A 23,067-nucleotide genomic window follows, 5' to 3' on the forward strand; every position below is an offset into this window, starting at 1 on the left:
AAAATAAAAATAAAATATTACATGCATGTAGGGTGATCCAGGGATACACCACATGATGGAAGAATTACTTGCGAGGCTACAGCACGTATCTACTGTGAACAATATGGTACCACACCCTGCTATTCCTGGATCTATTTGAGGTGGGAGAGACACCAGATTTGGTGTGCCGAGTGATGTCTCTTTGTCAAAGAAATCTATATGGCAGGCAGTTGAGTGTGCCCTGCAAACTTTCATAGTTGATAACTCACAATGTGATAGGAGAGTTCTGATCCAGGAATTTGCTAGACAGTTGCTGTGTCAGTTGGACCCAGTCAGACACTCACAGCAAGGTAATGATCGTGATGCTGAGGCATAACATGTGGGTAACATTGCTGGTATTGCTGTTGAATATTTCCTCCCTCTTGGATATGGCTGCACAGCTGTTAAATGAAAAATGGATGCTATTCAGCTCCTAGTCCACCTTATGCTGATTGGGTGGGCCTTTAACGTGCCAGTGATCTGGCCACTTGTAATACCACACAAATGTCAGAAACCACAGTTATACATTAATAATTTTTATTTAGGTGAAAAACTATAAATGAGATAAATTTAACATTGTATACATGAAGAGTGTCTGTATTCTGACTGAAATTAGTTCTATTAACTGGTTCTGTTGACGCAGATTATATAGCTCAATGATTAAAAATAGGTTAATGATGAAAAAGCTTTTTTAATGAAAATGGCTTATTCTTGTGGCTTTTAGTGTGCTGAATCTTAATATGATAGCAAACAAGCCACATTACCCATTTCTTTATTTTTATTTATTTATTTCAAATGAAACTCAACAGTTTTAAATTCAGTTTTTCTTTGGAATTTTAATGGTATATATTTTGTATACTATTTCAGTTAATAATGTGAATTGTGGATGGGATAGTATGGTTAAGGGATCATCACCAAATTTGTGACTCAATTGAGGATTTCTTGGTAAGGAAGACACTGCTTGTTATCTACATCTATATCTATATCCGCATAGATACTCCACAAGCCATTGTATGCTCCATGGTGGAGGGTACCCTTTACCACTTCTAATCATGATCTTTCCATTTAGACTCAAAAATACAAGGGAAAAATGACTCTCTACATTCTCTATATGAGCCCTAGTCTCTCTAATCTTATCTTCATGATCCTTATGCACAATGTATGTTGGTAGCAGTATGGTCGATCTGCAGTCACCGTCAAATGCTGGTTCTCTAAATTTTCTCAATAGTGAAGCATCTTCTTAATATTTGCATGTTTTTTGAACCTACTGACAACAGATCTAGCAGCCTACCTCTGAACTGCTCTGATACCTTCCTTTATTCTGACCTGCAGATACCAAACCCTCAAACAGTACTCAACAGTGGGTTTTGCTAGTGGCTTATATGTGGCTTCCTTTACAGATGAACCACATTTTCCTAAAATTCCCCAAGTAAACTGAAGTCAATGTTATGCTGTGCTGCAGATTTGTTTGTCTACCTTCCCTTCAAAGGAAAATTAGTTGTGTGTCAGGAAATAGCTGGTAATTTGTATAAGGAATGAGGTAATGAGTTTTGCATCTGAAGGACATTGGACGAGGTAGTTTTGATAGTGGAAGCCCATGGGCATGATGGATGCTGGAGCAAGTGGTATCGAAAGTGGAGATGGTGAAGAGTTGGTGAAGGAAGTGGTCAGTATCTTTGATGTGGGATGCTATGTTTTGGTCAACAAGAGCAGAAATTCTTTCAGTGGGAGCACAATAGCCAATTATAATGGGGCACCACAATTGTTTTGTTTGTGGACTGTGGGGAGTGTGTAGAAGGAGTTAGTGTAGAGTTTCTGGGATGAGGAGGGTGATGGAGTCAGGGAAGAGGTTATGGGAAGGGCCTATGGATTTCGATAGGTATTGGACATTATGTTGAACTCCTAGAATGGAATCACTATGGTGGAGTTTATAGGTTGAGGAGTCAGAGAGTTTATGGAGACCTTTTAGATTTTCAAAAGAAGCATAGGGCAAATGGTCAGTGGTGATCTTGATGAAGGGACTAGTCCAGCATAGGCCTGAAATGAGTTAGGAAGTCCACACAATACCTAAATTAGGATTGCTAGACAAGGCAATCTCAGATTTTTCTGAATATGAGGTTAGAATCCTAACAACTGCACAGCCTTATTTGGCTGGTCTCTATTGTATGATATTCTTTGATTTACAACAATATGCTGCTGATAACTGATAATATAAAACATAATTTTGCACTTCCTCACTTCACACACTGGCTGGTGACTTCTGGACCGTGAACATGCTTGTATACCCCTTGCACTAACACCAATGTGTTTGGAAAATGACTCCACACCCATAAACATGTAACTATGCCCCATGCATTTCTTCATATCCTCCCCTGAGTCTGGGAGAATAACTGAGTGGGAACATGCCTCCCCCCCCCCCCCCCCCCCCATGATGAATGAGATATTGAGTGCAGAATGACACAATATTACTATCATGCACTGTAGAACCTGGCATGTGACTGATTTTCTTCTAAAAGCATTACCATGTGACATGGTGTAGTTATCTCCTTTTATTATTAACCACTCCTCTGAGCCCTCAAATTAATCTATAATTTGTAGTACACATTATTTATGAAGAATGGTTTATCACCCTTTTTAAAGAGATGTATTTTAGTAATATTTTTCATCTCCTTGAACTGTTTATTATTCAGTTTTGTTCCCTGAATCAAAATACTGTTTTGAGTTATTTTTGTTTGTTTTTCGTAGGTAAATGTATGTCCAAACTGGATTTTGTTTCATGATTATGTATAGAACTGTTAGTGAAATACTTAGTAATGCTTCCCTGATTTGTACAACATATTCGACATATTGGTTGATGTAATCACTTGGTGCAGCAAGGATACCCAGTTTTTAAATAGTTCTTTGCAATGAACCCAACTGTACTTCTCGTTATTACTCTTATGGCCTCTTTCTGCAGTTTAAAAACTGTGTCCATGTTTTGTGCCTTCAATCCCCAGAGATGAATCCATTAGCTAAGAATTGAGTGTATGTAGAAATAATACATCACCACAAAACAGTGGCCATTATGAAATGATTAGACTTCCAAGATCATAACATGCTGATTACATTCTTTTTGCTTGTGTTTTGTGTGTCCATTCCATGTTAATTGACAATATTCACTCCTAAAAACTTCATGGTTTCTAAACAATCTATGACTTATCACATGTACTTATGTAACAATTGTTTTCCATCTTTATGCTGAAATGCATAATGTTTGTTTTCTTGATGTTCGCTGTTAATTTATTATGTTCTGCCCAGTCCTTGAGAGTTTCATTTGCTTTCTGTAATAGTTCTAATGTTCCATCATTGACTATGATGTTGATGTCATCAGAAAGGAGAACTTTTTCTCCTTGTTTTATATTATCTTGGGAAGCCATTGATATATTTTAAGAACAGAATGGACCCAGTATACTACCCAGAGGAACACTTGTGTTTGCATTTTTCTTGTCTGACAGTTGTTTTGCTAAAAATTTATAATCAGCAGACATGTAAGACTGATGGATGAGACTGGAACCATTTGTTTGCTATTCCTCTTACACCTGGTGCTCCTAGCTTCTGTGCTTTTATTTTTTGCATTACATATTATTTTGCAACTGAGTGATTTTAGGAACTGCAGATTAGTGTGGTGCTTTTGTAAAGAATTGTTAAATTTAAGTATCTGGAAATGTCAGAACAAGATGGCGCCAGGTTAAAATAATTTTTGTACTTCCTTTAAAATGTAACAATGGAAAGTCCAGGTTGGAATTTCAACATGGTATGAAAAGGGCAGATTGCTACTCATCATAAAGATCACATGCTGAGTTGCAGATAGGTGCAATGGAAAGACTGTTGTGTATAAGCATTCCCCGATTCGCCAAAAGCCTTCTTCAGGGCCATGGGAAAGGGAGTCTTGTCACCCGTGATGATTTTTTCCAGAAACAAATTGCCTGCATTTTGCATTTCTATCAAATTGTTGTTTTTGTTTGGGAGTCAAGATGTGTGGGACAAACTTTGCACACACTTTTCTCCTCTTGAAAACATTCTGGATAATATCTTGAATTCTTGGTTTAGAGATGTTGCTTCTGTAGTGGTTTGTGGTACAGCTACAAAGACACTTTATGGACGCAGATCCACTTCTTAAAACTTCCTGCTCTTTCCATGTGCACAAATGTTGTTTCCAGATGTTAGTACAAGCTGCTGCCGTAGTTACTTTGCTGATGTCACTTACACACCAGGAAGAAAATCAGTCTCAGAACTTTTCGGACAGTCAGTTTATGCAGTGTTTTGTTGTTTATTTTTTATTTAAACTTCTAGTTGCATAGGAGCAAATCTTCAAGGTCATGGAATGTGTCAGTACATGAAATTACAACATAAAAGTAATGAAATGTTTATGAACCCAACAAAAGTCAAGCCATAAGTTTAAGTAAACACAGTCAACAATATAACATAGGAATCATCTTAATTTTTCAACGAACTCCTCAACAGAATAGAAGGAGTGACCCATGAGGAAACTCTTGTTTCGATTTAAAAATGCTTGGATTACTGCTAAGGTTTTTGAATTCTTGTGGTAGCTTATTGAAAATGGATGCAGCAGTATACTGCACACCTTTCTGCACAAGAGTTAAGAAAGTGCGGTCTAAATGCAGATTGGATTTCTACCTAGTACTAACGGAGTGAGAGCTGCTAATTCGTGGGAATAAGCTGATATTGTTAACAAGAAATGACAGTAATGAGTATATATATATTGGGAGGCCAATATCAAATTCCCCAGGCTAGTGAACAGGAGTTGACAAGAGGTTCGCAAACTTACACCACTTATTGCTCGAACTGCCCATTTCTGAGCTAAAAATATCCTTTTAGAATGGGAAGAGTTACGCCAAAATATAGTACCATACGGCATTAGCAAATGAAAATAAGCAAAGTAGACTAATTTTAGTGGAACAGTCACTTACTTCAGATACCATTCAAACAGTAAAAATGGCAGCATTAAGTCTTTGAACAAGATCTTGAATGTGGGCTTTCCAAAACAGTTTATTATCTATCTGAACACCTAGAAATTTGAACTGTTCAGTTTCACTGATCATATACCCATTCTCTGAAATTAAAATGTTGTTTTTGTTGAATTGTGTGTTAGAAACTGTAAAAACTGAGTCTTACTGTGATTTAGCATTAGTTTATTTTCTACAAGCCATGAACTTGCGTCATGAACTGCACTGTTTGAAACAGAGCCAATGTTGCTACCAAGCTAATGTCATCAGCAAGCAGAAATATTTTAGAATTACCCATAATACTAAAAGGCATATCATTTATATAAATAAGGAACAGGAGTGGCCCCCAACACTGATCCTTGGGGCACCCACCATTTGACCACACCCCACTCAGATCCCACATCACAGCCATTCACAGAACTGTGAATAATGACCTTTTGCTGTCTGTGTTTGAAGTAAGAGGTGAAACAATTACGAGCTACTCCCTGCATTCCATAATGGTCCAACTTTTGGAGCAATATTTTGTGATCAATACAATCAAACGCCTTAGGTAAATCAAAAACTACACCTAGCATTCGAAACCTTTTGTACAATCCATCCAGCACCTCGCAGAGAAAAGAGAATACAGATTTTCAGCTGTTAAATGATTTCTAAAGCTGAACTGTACATTTTATAGCAAATTATGTGATATAAAATTATCAATTTTCCTTAGATGCACTGCCTTTTCAATAACTTTAGCAAATACCGATGGCATAGAAATATGTCTAAAATTGTCTACATTATCTCTTTCTCCCTTTTTAAAAAGCAGTTTTTCTACTGAGTACTTTAATCATTCAGGAAACTGACCATTCCTAAAAGAAAAATTACAAATATGGCTAAGTACAGGGCTAATATGTGCAGCACAATACTTCAATATTCTGCTAGGTACTCCATCATATCCATGAGAGTCCTTAGCCTTCAGTGACTTAATTATTGAATCAATCTCCCCCTTGTCAGTATCACAGAGCAGTATTTCAGACATCAGTCTCGGAAAGGCATTTTCCAAGAGAGTTATATCGTTCCCTGTAGACTAAGTTTTTATTTAATTCACCAGCAAAGCTCAGAAAATGATTGTTAAATACTGTACATGTATCTGACTTATCAGTACAGAAATACTTTTACTATGAACTGACTTTATAATGTCGACCTTATGCTGCTGACCAGACACGTCCTTCACAATGGACCATATGATTTTAGTTTTATCCTGTGAATTTGCTATTCTCTTTGGCTACCACATACTCTTTGCCTTCCTAACAACATTTTTAAGCACCTTAAAATACTATTTGTAATAGGCTACTGTAGCTTGATTGTGGTTACTTCCAAATTTTGATATAATTCCCACTTTGTTCTACATGATGTCCTTACCCCACTAGTCAGCCACCCAAGCTGCCTTTTACTGCTTGTACCCTGTTTAGAGCATTCTAATGCAAAATGAGAAATGTGTTAAGGAAAGCATTGTATTTGTCATCTATGTTATCAGCACTATAAACATTCTGCCACTCTTGTTCCTTAACGAGATTTAAAAAACTCTCTGTTGCCATTGTATTAGCTTTCCTGCATAGTTTGTAACTACATGTTACATTTGTTTGAGTACAAAAGCCTTTTAATGTTAAAATTTATGCATCATGGTCTGAAAAGCCATTCATCCTTTTATTAACAGAAGGCCCATCTAGTAATGAAGAGTGAATATGAATAAAAATATTGTCTGTGGCTGTGGTACTGTTCCCCTGCACCCTGGTTAGGGAGAAAAAAAATAGTCTGCTTCAGATCATATGAGTTTAAAAGATCTACCAACACCCTTTTTCTTGCATGATCATACACAAAATCAATATTGAAGTCACCACATATAACTAATTTTTGATACTTCCTATAAAGTGAACCAAGAACCCTCTCTAGCTTGAGCAGAAATGCTCTGAAGTCAGAGTTATGGGACTATGAACGACAACAATTAGAAGTTAAGTTTCACTAAATTCAACTGCCCCTGCACAACATTCAAATACCTATTCAGTACAGTACCGTGATACTACTAGGGACTCAAATGGAATACTGTTTTTTATGTACATGGCCACTCCCCCACTCCACAAGGAACTCCTTGAAAAACAGTCAGCTAATCTGTATCCTGCTAAAGGAAGCCTCTGAATTGTCAAATTATTTAGGTGGTGCTCCGATATACCAATAATGTCAGTCAACATATATAAGCAATTCACTAATTTTATCTCTAGGACCTCTTATATTACAATGAAATATGCTAATTCCTTCTCTGCTTGGATACCTGACCCCCTGTGAAGGTGATACCTTTGTTAGAGGATCTTCCTTTAAGCAGGTACACCTATCACCTGATTTCAGTGTAAAAAAAGGTACAGATGTAACACCAACTATTACAGGAATTTTTCAGTGAGTAATCCCACCATTACCCACACCAAGGTTGTGTAATGCATACCACCATACTGTTCAAAGACTTTAATTCATCTTCAGGCTAGTGTAATTTGTTCTTAGTAGACTGCACATTTTGATTAATACGTACATCCTACCTTTCACATACACATTGAAGAAGTCTCTAAATGGGTTGAGACACTTTTAAGGGAGAGGAACCTGTTGTCATAATTTATCCTAAAACAGGCCGTATCCTCCTACCTATGACAACATGTATTTGGACTTGTGTAGCCCCACACCCTTCTGCAATACTCTCATTAATTAACTGCACCAACCTCTCCTGCAGATCTTGCAGAACTAGCATTCCTGGAAGAAAGGATATTGCAGAGACACGGCATAGCCACAGCCTTGGGGATGTTTCCTGAATGAAATTTTCACTCTTCAGCGGAGTGTACTCTGATAGGAAACCTCCTAGCATATTAAAACTGTGTGCTGGACTGAGACTCGAACTCGGGACCTTTGCCTTTCATGGCAAGTGTGCTACCAACTGGGCTACAGTACCCAAGCATGACTTAATCACCTGTCCTCATAACATTAATTCCACCAGTACCTTGTCTCCTACCTTCCAAACTTCATTGAAGTTCTCCTGAACACCTTGCAGACTCCTGGAAGAAAGGATACTGCAGAGACATGGCTTAGCCACAGTCTGGGGGATGTTTCCAGAATTAAATTTTCACTCTGCAGCAGAGTGTGCACTGATATGCCAGGAAGTTACATATCGATGCTCACTTCACTGCAGAGTGAAAATTTCATTCTGGGAACATCACCCAGACTGTGGCCAAGCTATGTCTCCACAATATCCTTTCTTCCAGGATTGCTAATTCTGCAAGGTCTGCAGGAAAGCTTCTGCGAAGTTTGGAAGATAGGAGACGAGGTACTGGTGGTATTAAAGTTGTGAGGATAGGTCGTGAGTTGTGCTTGGGTAGCTCAGTTGGTGGAGCACTTGCCCATCAAAGGCAAAGGTCCCGAGTTTGAGTATCGGTCCAGCACACAGTTTTAATCCACCAGGAAGTTTCATATCAGTGCACACACTGCTGCAGAGTGAGAATTTCATTCTGGGAACATGAGATATTTCCTAAACACAACACAGAGATGTAAAATATTCACTTTTGTTACAAGAAAAAAGACACTAGAGTGGCTGTACCATGGTGGTCTAGGTATGGCACAGTGGTTTTTTATGGGTCTTGCGCATCACTTAACAAATGAATTAATTTAGTCCTGGCTCTGTAAAACATTTTAATGCATAAACTCTCTGTTTGTGGTTCACCTAGAAATTCAACTTTTGAGTAAAAAATTTAAATTGGCCATCGAAAATAAGAAGAATATGTGGATGCATATCGCTGCATTTGTAACAGGTTTTTTAACTACTCACCATATTTTCATTTGTGATGTCTTCTTTATTTTCTTACAGGGGCTCTTCCCTGGAGTAACATAATAAAATTGCTGAAGGATTTTGACACAGCTGACACTGAACTGCTCATATATGCAACTACACTAATAAACAAAACACTGAATGGTATTCCTGATCAAGATACATATTATGATCAGGTTGATGCCCTAGAGGAACAAGGCATTGAAGCTGTAATACAGAGGTAAGGTTTCATTATTTCATATATGTAAGAAAAAAGGTTTTCTTTTCTATGTCTATGTTATATCTCATAAGCAGCTACCTATTACACAACCAAAACATTTGCATGCCATTCTGTTTCTATACTTATGAAGATCTTCCTAATACACAAGTGGAGATTTTTGTAGTTTTATGTATTATTATTATTATTATTGTTATTATTATTATTATTTACTTTAGCACACGGTATATGAGAGAGTACATAAAACATTTTGTAAATCTCATAAATACTGAATTTCACTTTAGGCAGTAGTTTTCCAACGAAAATCTACAGTATTCTTTAAAGTTATATGCTGTGTGATCCTGCCAACTGACAGGGAGGAGGGGGGGGAGGGGGGGGGAGAAAGAAAGATTACTGCAACTTCATATGTGCTACTGAGTCGGCCGCTGTGGCTGAGCGATTCTAGGCATTTCAGTCCAGAACCTCGTTGCTACTACAGTCGCAGGTTCAAATCATGCCCATGGATGTGTGTGATGTCCTTAGGTTGGTTAGTTTTAAGTAGTTCTAAGTCTAGGGGACTGATGACCTCAGATGTTAAGTCCCATAGTGCTGAGAGCCATTTTTAGTTACTGAGGAAATAATAATGTGCATCAAATCATATGTATAAAATTGTTGAGGCTTTCATGGGCACTTGTTGATGTATTGCCTGTATGCTTCCATCTTGGGAGCACAAGCTGAAGTTTTTTTAATGATTTTCCTGACATGATTCACCAGCAGGAGTGGCTGTTATTTTCAAAGATTCCCGTAGCTGGTGGCAGACTGGAATTGGACCTGTATTTTGAGATTATAAGTAGCTGTCACGCAAATGTCTGAAGGCTTTTCCTTGGTCATCACCACTATGTTTCTCTCCTTGATACCTGGAATGGTTGTTCGCTGTAGCATGGGAATACAGGATCCATTTACCCTGAGGCTTTCTTTCTTCTTGTTGAAACTATTGTCATGTTTGTAAATTTTTGCGACTTCTCCAAACACAATGTAAAGACTATTTGCAAACAGACCAAGGAGATCAAAGAATGGCTCAGATCATCAAAAGACAAAATGGACCCACTCACAGTCTTAGGAATGTATCGCATACTGTGTAGATGTGGAAAAATCTATATTGGAGTGTGTGAAAGATCCACCAGTGCCAGGATCACTGAACACAAACAATATTATAGGTTCAGACAAGTGGAGAAATTGGCCATGTCAGAACAATACACAATGTAAGACCAATCACATCATACAATTTGCCAACACAGGGCTTCTAGCCATGGACAAGAGCTACCACAGCTGTATTGATTTGTTTGGGGAACCCACAGAAATTCAAAACATGACAATTACTTTCAACAATGTGAAAGAAACATAAGACAAATGATTCCTGGATTCCTAAGCTGCAGCAAATTACCATTGCATGTACAAAGGGGAGAACTACAGTGTCAATAACCAGGGAAAAGCCTCAGACATTGGCACGACAGGTACACACAATCTCAGGCTGTGGGCTTGACTCTAGTCTGCTGCCAGCAATGTAGGATGAATCTTTGACAATGCCAGCTACTCCTGCTGGCAAAATGTCAGGAAAATCATTAAACAAATGTCAGCCAAAGATCCTGAGACAGAAGCCAACAGGCAATACGTCAAATCGTATGTGGTGTTAAAACATCAATATCATTCTTAGGGTGATAGCTCTGAAACAAATCCTGAGTTAATGGCACCTTAGTCCAGATTCACATTATGAAAGGGAAGGATGTATTTTAGAAAAAGACAAGGACAGAAAATCCTTAGGTAATTTAAGAAATGCCGCCACACATGCTTTTTTCCCAATTACTGGAATTTGCATAGGTGGTAGCTATACAAATAACCCACAATTACTTATTTATATTTCTTATTCCAGTCTTTTTCCTATTTTTCAAGGAAATGTTAGCTATTATTGATTTAGAGGCCTACATTTGAGCCCAATAACTTACCGGCAGCATCTAATTTTGCTTTCTGTAAAGGATTCTCTACAGGGAGAATTGAGTTCTAGTTGAAAGAAAAAACAGTGTATATTAACCAGTTGGCATTGTTTACAACTGTGTTGAGACCTTCAAGTGTATAAATTACAAAATTTTTGCAATGGTTGCTGAGGAGTTAGGTATTAGCAGATTGCAGTCAGAGTCTTATCTCCATTGAAGATAACAGATTTTAATATTAACAAAAAAATATAACAGGAATGAAACTAAAGTTGCAGTTACAAACCACTATATATGGTTTCCCTCAAGATTTTTATTCACATTTACACCCAGATCTATAGTTATACTGTAGAAGCCACTTCATGGTATGTGACAAAGGGCATTCCATGTGTCACTATTGTTTCTCATTTTCCTGTAGATGACTCTAATTGTAGTCAGATCTGCCAAATCAGGTGAGAGGTTTAAGAGAAGCTGGAACTAATGTGCAAACAACTTAAGGAGTTTGCAGTGTTACCACCCATGTTGATAATAATAATTTATGCTGCCCTCTAGGATATGGCTGAACTGAAATACAACCTTACTTCTATCTTTGGCTCTATGTTGTGTAGGGAGTTGGTTGCGTTTCTTACTTGTAGTTCAGTTAATAAATCAACTGCACCCAATTTTCCGTAATCACACAAGTAAGTAATAATGACATGGTAAACTACTATAAATTTCTCTAATCAAGACAAATTGGTCATAAAAAATAAAAGTTTTCTATAAATACTTTTCACTTGTAGCCGTTGACCTTAGTCTCTGACATTGTGTAAAAGTAACTTATGCAAATATTTTTTCCTGTGATGCCTATTACCATTTTATGTTGACAAGGGCCTCTACCTGTGGACATTTAGTAGTGAGCATTCATTCTGCAGTATGGCATATGTAATCTGTCTGCTATGTAAAGCCATGGCTTCGTAAAATTCTTATTTTGTCAATTTTGTATATGACAAGAGCCACTCGGTTTCATCTAATCTAATGTGATGTAACAAGGTCCACTACTTCTGAAGAAGATATTTTTACAAATATCAGAACCTAAGTCAAGGTCCAATAAACCCTTGTTTGCAACTGTTTTGCTGATTTTTAACCTCTTCACTTTTCGCTTGTGCCTGTTGTGAGCTTGAACAGATATTAACAGCAAAGCAAAACAAAATGTTTAAGTTCTTAAACTAATCCATGAGCCCCATACAGTGTAGATAATGCTGTAAAATTTCAAAGTTCCAAGTGCTAATATGTCCAGTAAATCATAGTTCAGCAGACAAAGAAGGAATACAAGCCCCAATTATTTGTTACACCACAGAAATAATGCCCAACAGTGGCAAACACAAATGATCAAAAGCCCTGACTGATCAACCATCTGAAAGTAAATAAAAGATCCAACTGTTTGTCAACCACAAATAAATGTAAGTGTGAATAATTCCAAGTTCACACTAAAACAGGTGGCCAGTTATCCAAGCCGAGTAATATGGCTCCTGTTCCTGGCGTGGTCACAAACTGATTCTGCTCTCCAGCTTTAGACTAGCCCTTAAAATATTGCTGGACTGGACTCTCTGAAATTACCTGTCATTCACAGAATTTTCTGCAGTACAAAATTAAATTTTTTCAACCCTTGATGTTAACTAAAGTGTAATTCCAAGCTTTCATGCTGATTAACTCAAGATGATGTGGTAAGCTGTGCAGTGGATAGTCTGTCTACAATTAATAAAAATATAAAATTAGCATAATTGCGCAGTTTCATTTATTAGCCCTCAAGCAGATGCACCTGTGTATAAAATGCACGAACTACAAATAAAATTGTTTTGTACCGTTCCATTGTCATTTTACAATTGTGAGCCCATACACATTCCTTGATTATTGCTTTGTCTAATACAGTGATAAGTTGTGTTGTCATATGTCCCAGTGAACAGCATTTTCTTTTCTACATTTTTCACTTACTAACCCTATCATCTGTGGTATCATCATCATCCTAATAGCAAAGGTGTGAAATATATGTCCTGGTTGTTGCTAATATTTGGCTGTTTCTTCTGAATATGTTGTAATTTATGAGGTTACTGTCGGACCTGAGAATACAGCTGCTTTTATCTGAATACATATTCGATTTAGCTTCTATGCTGACGTGAGGCTGTGACAGTTTCTCTTGCTTCCAAACTTATTGTCTGCCCGCTGCTCTCTCATAATAGGCTGCGTAGAACCAGCAGCTAGCAAATTCCTTTTTTGTTCCCATCGTACACCACGGTGAAAATTAACAGCATTGGAGCATGAAACACCTACCTAAGTACACCACTGGCTCCTATCCAGACTGTTACTGTCTCCCACAGAGATTAATACTATTCTCAAATATTTGTACAATTTTAAAGTTAATTCAGTTTTGACTAGAAATGGATTCAAGCAAACTGCAGTTCATACATGTTAGATTTTCCTAAAAAGCCAAAGTACACCTGATTAGCAATGTGCTGTAATTTGCTGCCCACTCACTACCCCCTTCCCGCTCTCATTTAGCTCTCAGTCAAGCCCATAGTGCTGTGCCAGCAAGTGTGAAATGAAGACTGCAATATCTTAGGGTGCAAGTCATATATAACAACATCATCTGATACCTAAATTAAAGATCACAATCATAATTCAGTCCAATTTTTGAGCTTTCACTCATCCTGTGATCTACTGATGTCTGTTGGTACTGTCTCCATGACGGGTCTTGTCACTGTCATTTAGTCTCACAACAACGATGAGTAAGTTTAATATGGTTTATTTTGTTTGTTAGACATTTCATTCTGGATTAATTTTCCTTCTCGTTTCATCTTAATGTCACCATCATGTTCTAAAGCTGATTGAAAGTATGTATCCTTTTTCCCCAGTATTCTAATACATGAACAGCAACCAAATTTCTCATTTGCAGCCCACTTTGCAAATCATTACAGTCTCTCGTAATCTAATAAAATATTGAGCTGGGTTCAGAATCTAGTACTGTTTTTTGAAAGGCAACATTTTTTGCTTTTTAATGTTAGCTTTACTTAAAATGCAGCATTTATGTTTGTTCACGATATCCATATATGTATGAGAGCATTTGTTGCAAAACTATTCAAATACAACAAGAGTTTGTAAGATTATAGGATGTAGTGCTATTTCTTCCTGTGTTTCACAAAGTTGCCAAATGTTAAGCAGAACGATAGATTGTTGTAGTGGATAGTTCATAGTTTTTAGCATGTCCTGTGGACTAGTGCTGCAGGAGTGAAATGGCACATGACGGTTTGAGCAACATCGATACAATATGGAGCAGTTTGGCGTATCTGCAAATCTTAGCCTGTTCGAGCATGAGTATCATTTGCTGAGGCCTAAAGATGAACCCTACGTAGCCGGCCACTGTGGCCGAGCAGTTCTAGGTGCTTCAGTCTGGAACCGCGCTGCTGCTACAGTTGCAGGTTCCAGTTCTGCCTCTGGCGTGGATGTGTGTGATGCCCTTAGGATAGTTAGGTTTAAGTAGTTCTAGGTCTAGGGGGCTGATGACCTCAGACGTAAGTCCCATAATGCTTAGAGCCATTTGAACCTTTTAAACCCTACATACACTATTAAACAACATAAAAACATCAACTTCCGCAGCAATAACTTAATTTGCAAATGTAAGATGACCCTCCATTTTTTACTGACAAATTGGAAAAAACCTTGTCTTATAATTGGGTAAATATGGCAAAATAAACAGCGAACAAGGTGTGGAAAAATATATGATTGGTGCAAGAAAATGCCCCACATTCTGAGCTAGTGGCACAATCCCACATTTTGTAAGTTTCCTATGAGATAATTAGTAGTTGAATAAGAATTTGGCTGAGATCTGATGCAGGTGTACCCTTTAATGCTTTGAGTGAGTCATTACTGGGGGGAGGAGGTAACACTTGTACTTGGCAACAGAGTGACCCTACAAAAGAGGTCTACAGGAGGACAACAGCACAATTCTCAGCATCAGGAATACCAGAGAAGACCATCAGAAACCTTTTGGCATGGAGTCCAGTACCACCATTACACCCTATAATCATCAATATAGGTGCCTCCATCTCTCAGCTTGACAGGTTCCTCAAGACTGCTGAGTCCTTATGTATGGAAACCCTGCCACCATGTAAACAACTTGACAGACTTCACACAAAGTCTGATGGACCTACACATTTCAGACATTGCCATAATGGTCAGTTTTGACGTTGTTTATTTGTTCAGCAGAGTGCCACCAAAGGATCTGATAGAACTGACAAGTGAAATATTTGACCATGAAATGACAGACCTGTCCAGGCATATGTTAACACCCACCTATGTCTTATACGTCATGAGCAAACTGAGGATGTAGCTAAGAGCAGTTCACTATCTCCAGTGATGGGGAATCTGTTCGTAAAACACTCTGAGAAAACAGCTTTGGACTCATACATTTGCAGACCATCCAGTTTCTTTTGCATGTGGATTACATATTTGTGATGTGGCCCCATAGAATGGGGAAACTCAGTGAGTTCTTTTATCTGAGCTAATGTGCACCCCCCCCCCCCCCCCCCCCCCCCCATGTCGGATTCATTATGAAACTGGAGAAAGATGGACAGATGCTGTTCTTGGATGTCCTGGTGGGGTGGAAGACAGATAGATCACTTGAGCACAAAGTTTACTGCAAACCAACCCACACTAACCATTACGTCCTGGTTGATAGCTACTACCATCATGCCCAGAAGAGTAGTGTCTTGAGGACCGTGACCCATAATGCATGCATCCTATCAGATGAAAAAAGCTTCGCCTCTGAATTAAAGCATTTGTGAGAAGTCTTCCACAAATATGGCTACTCCATAGCCCAAATTGAATGTGCACTACATCAGTCACCTTCCAAAGAAAAAGAAGAAACAGAAGAGGACAGACAAAGAGGTTTTAACATGTATACCATATGTAGAGGCTGTCACTGTGAAGACCAACAGTATTTTAAACAAATTTGGCATTGAATGTGTGACATGTGCAGGCACCAAGATGTGCAGCCTATGTGGCTATGAAAAGGACAACTTAGGCTTAGAAAGTGTTTACAACATCCTTTCAGAGTATGGCATGCATACATTGGCAAAACAATCTGAACAGTGGAAGATAGATGTATTGGTTAACACCAATACCACACTAGGCTAGGACAACTCAATAAATCTTCAGTATCTGCGTGCTGCTGTCTGCAGTACAAGCACTATATGAAGTATGGTAATATGAGAATCCACAGACTTCCAGGTTCCGGGAAGTGACTGCAACCAAGCAGGGGGAACACTTGATCAATAGACATACTGACTACCAACTCGGCAAGGCATGGGGCTCCAAGCTCATATCACTGAAGGAGCAACAGCATTTGCATATGATGAACAGTACAAAATAGTGAAAGTGAAGATAGAACTTCATCGATGTGTCCTCTGGTGGCAGAGGAGACAGTAGACACAAATAATGTAGATGGGAGTGTGGACCTGAGAGCTGATGGCATCACAGAGCACTGTCAGCTGGACCACAGGGGATGAGTTATGGAGGTAGAGCGCAGGTATAAAGGCAGGAGTGGCTCCCTCAATGTCTCAGTACATCATAATTAGCTGATGATGCTTATGATGTTAACAATGAAAATCTGGGAAGATTCAAATCTGCATAAAAATTAATTTAGGAGGAATTTCTGTGGTTATCAGTATCAGTAGGTTACGACCAGTCATAATTTTTGTCAGTAGCTACTTGTTCATGATGGGATTTTCAGAACAATATGTGTGAATGACTGAATGAACAAATTTGATGAGAATTTTAGAAAAAGGGAGTGATCATCACCGAGTAAAACACTGTTGTGATGTTAATATGATACAAGGAAGTCCTGGGTGCCATTCCACATCAAACGGTCCCTTCCCTACAGCCTAGGTCTTCGTGGCAAACGAATCTGCTCCAGTCCAGAATCCCTGAAGCATTACACCAACAACCTGACAACAGCTTTTGCATCCCGCAACTACCCTCCCGACCTGGTACAGAAGCAAATAACCAGAGCCACTTCCTCATCCTCTCAAACCCAGAACCTCCCACAGAAGAACCACAAAAGTGCCCCACTTGTGACAGGATACTTTCCGGGACTGGATCAGATTCTGAATGTGGCTCTCCAGCAGGGATACGACTTCCTCAAATCCTGCCCTGAAATGAGATCCATCCTTCATGAAATCCTCCCCACTCCACCAAGAGTGTCTTTCCGCCGTCCACCTAACCTTCGTAACCTCTTAGTTCATTCCTATGAAATCCCCAAACCACCTTCCCTACCCTCTGGCTCCTACCCTTGTAACCGCCCCCGGTGTAAAACCTGTCCCATGCACCCTCCCACCACCACCTACTCCAGTCCTGTAACCCGGAAGGTGTTCACGATCAAAGGCAGAGCCACGTGTGAAAGTATCCACGTGATTTACCAACTGACCTGCCTACACTGTGAAGCTTTCTATGTGGGAATGACCAGCAACAAACTGTCCATTCGCATGAATGGACACAGGCAGACAGTGTTTGTTGGTAATGAGGATCATCCTGTGGCTAAACATGCCTTGGTGCACGGCCAGCACATCTTGGCGCAGTGTTACACCGTCCGGGTTATCTGGATACTTTCCACTAACACCAACCTATCCGAACTCCACAGATGGGAACTTGCTCTTCAATATATCCTCTCTTCCCGTTATCCACCAGGCCTCAATCTCCGCTAATTTCAAGTTGCCGCCACTCATACCTCACCTGTCATTCAACAACATCTTTGCCTCTGCACTTCTGCCTCGACTGACATCTCTGCCCAAACTCTTTGTCTTTAAATATGTCTGCTTGTGTCTGTATATGTGTGGATGGATATGTGTGTGTGTGCGAGTGTATACCTGTCCCTTTTTCCCCCTAAGGTAAGTCTTTCCGCTCCCAGGATTGGAATGACTCCTTACCTCTCCCTTAAAACCCACGTCCTTTCGTCTTTCCCTCTCCTTCCCTCTTTCCTGATGAGGCAACAGTTTGTTGTGAAAGCTTGAATTTTGTGTGTATGTTTGTGTTTGTTTGTGTGTCTGTCGACCTGCCAGCACTTTCATTTGGTAAGTCACATCTTCTTTGTTTTTAGATATATATATAATAGAGGGAAACATTCCACGTGGGAAAAATATATCTAAAAACAAAGATGATGTGACTTACCAAACGAAAGCGCTGGCAGGTCGATAGACACACAAACATACACACAAAATTCTAGCTTTCGCAACCAATGGTTGCTTCGTCAGGAAAGAGGGAAGGAGAGGGAAAGACGAAAGGATGTGGGTTTTAAGGGAGAGGGTAAGGAGTCATTCCAATCCCGGGAGCGGAAAGACTTACCTTAGGGGGAAAAAAGGACACACACACACACACACACACACACACACACACACACACACATCCATCCACACATACACAGACACAAGCAGACATTTGTAAAGGCAAAGAGTTTGGGCAGAGATGTCAGTCAAGGCGGAAGTACAGAGGCAAAGATTTCATGAAGGATGTACCTCAAATCCTACCCACTCCACCAAGAGTGTCTTTCCGTCGTCCACCTCAACTTCGTAACCTATGAAATCCCCAAACCACCTTCCCTACCCTTTGGCTCCTACCCTTGTAACTGCTCCCTGTGTAAAAGCTGCCCCATGCACCCTCCCACCACCACCTACTCCAGTCCTATAACCCAGAAGGTGTTCACGATCAAAGGCAGAGCCACGTGTGAAAGCACCCACGTGATTTACCAACTGACCTGCCTACACTGTGAAGCTTTCTATGTGGGAATGACCAGCAACAAACTGTCCATTCAGGCAGACAGTGTTTGTTAGTAATGAGGATCACCCTGTGGTTAAACATGCCTTGGTGCACGGCCAGCACATCTTGGCACAGTGTTACACCGTCCGGGTTATGTGGATACTTCCCACTAACACCAACCTGTCAGAACTCCGGATATGGGAACTTGCCCTTCAGTACATCCTCTCTTCTCGTTACCCACCAGGCCTCAACCTCTGCTAATTTCAAGTTGCCGCCGCTCATACCTCACCTGTCATTCGACAACATCTTTGCCTCTGTACTTCCACCTCAACTGACATCTCTACCCAAACTTTTTGCCTTTACAAATGTCTGCTTGTGTCTGTGTATGTGTGGATGGATGTGTGTGTGTGTGTGTGTGTGCGCGAGTGTATACCTGTCCTTTGTTCCCCCTAAGGTAAGTCTTTCCGCTCCCAGAATTGGAATGACTCCTTACCCTCTCCCTTAAAACCCACATCTTTTCGTCTTTCCCTCTCCTTCCCTCTTCCCTGATGAAGCAACCGTTGGTTGCAAAAGCTTTAATTTTGTGTGTACGTTTGTGTTTCTTTGTGTGTCTATCAACATGTCAGCGCTTTCGTTTGGTAAGTCACATCATCTTTGTTTTTAGATATATTTTTCCCACGTGGAATGTTTCCCTCTATGGTTTAAGTTAGCAATCCCTGCTCACCACATTTCTGAATGGAAGTGGATTATTTACAACAGACTTCATGAGTGAATAAATATATTGTGAAGCAGTAGTAAGAATGCTCCACTCCTTAAACAGATGTCTGCAAGATGACTCTGGGCAATACCACATATTATTATTTCAGTACGATTTTGAACAATGAAAATTTTCTTACTTAAAGATGAGTTACCCTAAAACACTATCCCATATGGCATTATTGAATGAAAATATGCAAAATACGTCAACTTACAGATTTGTCTTACCCCAAGATTTGCAAGCATTCTAAGAGCTAATGTGGCTGAACTAAGTTGTTTTAGGAGTTCCAAATGTGTTTTTCCAGTTTAAATTTTCATCAACATGGGTACCTAAGAATTTTGAAATTTCCACCATGTTTATTATTTACTCACCATGTTTTACACTTATAATTGGTGTAGTACCAATAGATGTGCAGAACTGAGTATGCTGTGTCTTTTTTAAATTGAGAATGAGACCATTCACAGAAAGACAGTCAATGAGACTTTTAAGATCATTGTTTATGAATTATTCTGTTTCTATATGCACGCATGGATCGACTACAATGCTATTGTAATCTGCAATATTAACTAATTCTGCTTGCAAATGGAAGATTCTTTACATGTATGAGGAACAAACGTGGACCCAAGATTGAGCCCTGGGGAACCCTATATGTGATTTCTTCCAAGGCAGAATTGTATACCTGGACTATATTGGTTGACTTACTAAGTACAACATTCAACAATACGAGAGAAGGAAAGTTGCTACTCACCATATAGCGGAGATGCTGAGTCCCAATAGGCACAATAAAAAGATTCACACAATCATAGCTTTCGGCCATTAAGGCCTTTGTCAGCAGTAGACACACACACACACACACACACACACACACACACACACACACACACACACACACACAAGCTCTCTGAGACTGCAGACGCGTGTGCAAGTTGCGCTAGTGTGAGTGTGTGTGTGTGTGCGTGTGTGTATGTGTATGTGTGTCTACTGCTGACAAAAGCCTTAATGGCCGAAAGCTATGATTGTGTGAATCTTTTTATTGTGCCTATCGCGACTCAGCATCTCCGCTATATGGTGAGTAGCAACTTTCCTTCTCTTGTATTGTTACATTCCATCCTGGATTTTCCATTGTTTGATAAGTACAACTTACAACAGTATTACAAAATGGGTAGATTACTACTTACCGTAAAGATGACCAGCTGAGTTGCAGAAAAGCACAATGAAAATACTGTGATACACTATCCTAGTTTTACGAACTAATAGTTCTTTTCCTAGGCAGACTAGATGAATAGGATGTGGAAAGTTAATGTCTTCCATTTTTTTGTTATAAATTCAATGTGTCTCATAATGAATAAAAAAGTAATGTTGCACATCATAAAAATTATAAATGTCTCTCTCTTTCTTTCTTTCTTTTTACTTCCATGACAAAGAATTCTGAATATTTGCAGGTACATGTCAAAGCAAGGAACAGACTTGGACCTTCTTCGTCAGTTCCAAATATATGAGGCAGTTCTCCACCATGAGGATGGAGAAGAGAAGGGAACACCACTGAAGCAACTGGATGATGCCATTAGGTAATAAATAGTTATGATTTTAATAACACAGAACAGCCTTGAAAAAGAAATCATCATAAATATCATTCCCTTCTGTCATTGTTGATATTCTCTTATGATATTGTTGATATAACCATACTTCTCTATCTCTCAGTATCTGTACCATTTAGTCGTAGCTGTGCAATTCATTCCACTAATCACACTTTTGTAATATGGATGTTCTGAGCTTAACTCTTGTTTACTTTCATACAACTTTCACTGCAAAGATATTCTTTATGAGTTTGGTATGCTGCATTAGATGTCCAAATAATGCAGTGTTTCTTTTGGAAGATTTCAATCTGTATCCTTTTTTGTCTAATTTTTTCAATATTTGCCAACTGGATTTTCTTTCAAACTGGATGCTTTTGTGACTCCATCATACATCCTTATATACATCTCTGTTTTTCCTCTTTCATGACCATAGATAAATCCCTTCAAGTTAATATCTTGACTTCATCTTTAGTTACTCCTATATTAAAGTGTTGCTCATTGATAAATCATTTTTATTTTTGAAGGTTGGTTTGACTGCTGTGATTGGTCTGTTAATACCCACCAAACATGTATTACTATCACTTAGTGTATTGTCTGAAGCAGCCATCTTTATTTATTTGTTTGCTTCATTATAGCCAGCACGGATTCAGAAAATATCATTTTTGTGAAACACAACTAGCTCTTTATACTCATGAAGTAATAAGTGCTATCAACAGGGGATGTCAAATTGATTCCATATTTTTAGATTTCCAGAAGGCTTTTGACACCATTCCTTACAAGCGTCTCCTAATCAAACTGCGTGCCTACGGAGTATCACCTCAGTTGTGCGACTGGATTTGTGATTTCCTGTCAGAAAGGTCACGGTTCGTAATAATAGATGGAAAGTCATTGAGTAAAACAGAAGTAATATCTGGTGTCCCCCAAGGAAGTGTTATAGGCCCTGTATTGTTCCTGATCTATATTCATGACATAGGAGACAATCTGAGTAGTCGTATTAGATTGTATGCAGATGATGCTGTCATTTACCGTCTTGTAAAGTCATCAGATGATCAAAACGACTTGCAAAATGATTTAGATAATATATCTGTATGCAGCAAGAAGTGGCAATTGACCCTGAATGAAGAAAAGTGTGAAGTTATCCACGTGAGTACTAAAAGAACTCAGCTAAATTTCGATTACATGATAAGTCACACAAATCTGAGGGCTGTAAATTCAACTGAATACTTAGGGATTACAGTTACAAATAACCTAAATTGGAATGATCACGTAGATAATACTATGGGTAGAGCAAACCAAAGACTGCGGTTCATTGGCAGAATACTTAGAAGGTGCAAAAGGTCTACCAAAGAGACTGCTTACACTATGCTTGTCCGCCCTATTCTGGAGTACTGCTGTGCGGTGTGGGATCTGCATCAGGTGGGACTGACGGATGACCTCGAAAAAGTACAAAGAAGGTTAGCTCGTTCTGTAAAATCACGAAATAGGGGAGATAGTATCACAACATGGTACGTGAATTGGAGTGGCAATCATTAAAACAAAGACGTTTTTTGTTGCGATGGGATCTTCTCATGAAATTTCAATGACCAGTGTTCTCCTCCGATTGCGAAAACATTCTGTTGGCACCCACCTTCATAGGGAGAAATGATCATCACAATAAAATAAGAGAAATCAGGGCTCACACCGAAAAATTTAAGTGCTCATTTTTCCTGCGTGCCATTCGAGAGTGGAGCAGTAGAGAGACAGCATGAAGGTGGTTCATTGAATCCTCTGCCAGGCACTTTATTGTGAATAGCAGAGTAATAATGTAGATGTAGATATATTTCCTATCTTAATGCTTGATCTTACTTGCATGTCAAAGTGCTCTTTTGCCATCTTTTTGATTTTGCTTTTGTTCATTCC

The 23,067-nt window shown here is 39.1% G+C and overlaps 1 protein-coding gene across 5 annotated transcripts in view; it reads left to right on the forward strand.

Moving 5' to 3' along the window:
• Positions 1-23,067, forward strand: part of LOC124796334 (FH1/FH2 domain-containing protein 3) — a 646,429-nt gene that overhangs the window by 506,678 nt on the left and 116,684 nt on the right. For all 5 annotated transcript variants that reach the window (XM_047260468.1, XM_047260466.1, XM_047260469.1 and 2 more), the window contains 2 exons: positions 8,908-9,088; positions 21,034-21,159. In XM_047260468.1, the coding sequence (XP_047116424.1) occupies positions 8,908-9,088; positions 21,034-21,159 (307 nt within the window). The remainder of the gene's footprint in view (positions 1-8,907; positions 9,089-21,033; positions 21,160-23,067) is intronic.

This window comes from Schistocerca piceifrons, chromosome 4 (assembly GCF_021461385.2).
Source record: "Schistocerca piceifrons isolate TAMUIC-IGC-003096 chromosome 4, iqSchPice1.1, whole genome shotgun sequence".
Lineage (NCBI taxonomy): Eukaryota > Metazoa > Arthropoda > Insecta > Orthoptera > Acrididae > Schistocerca > Schistocerca piceifrons.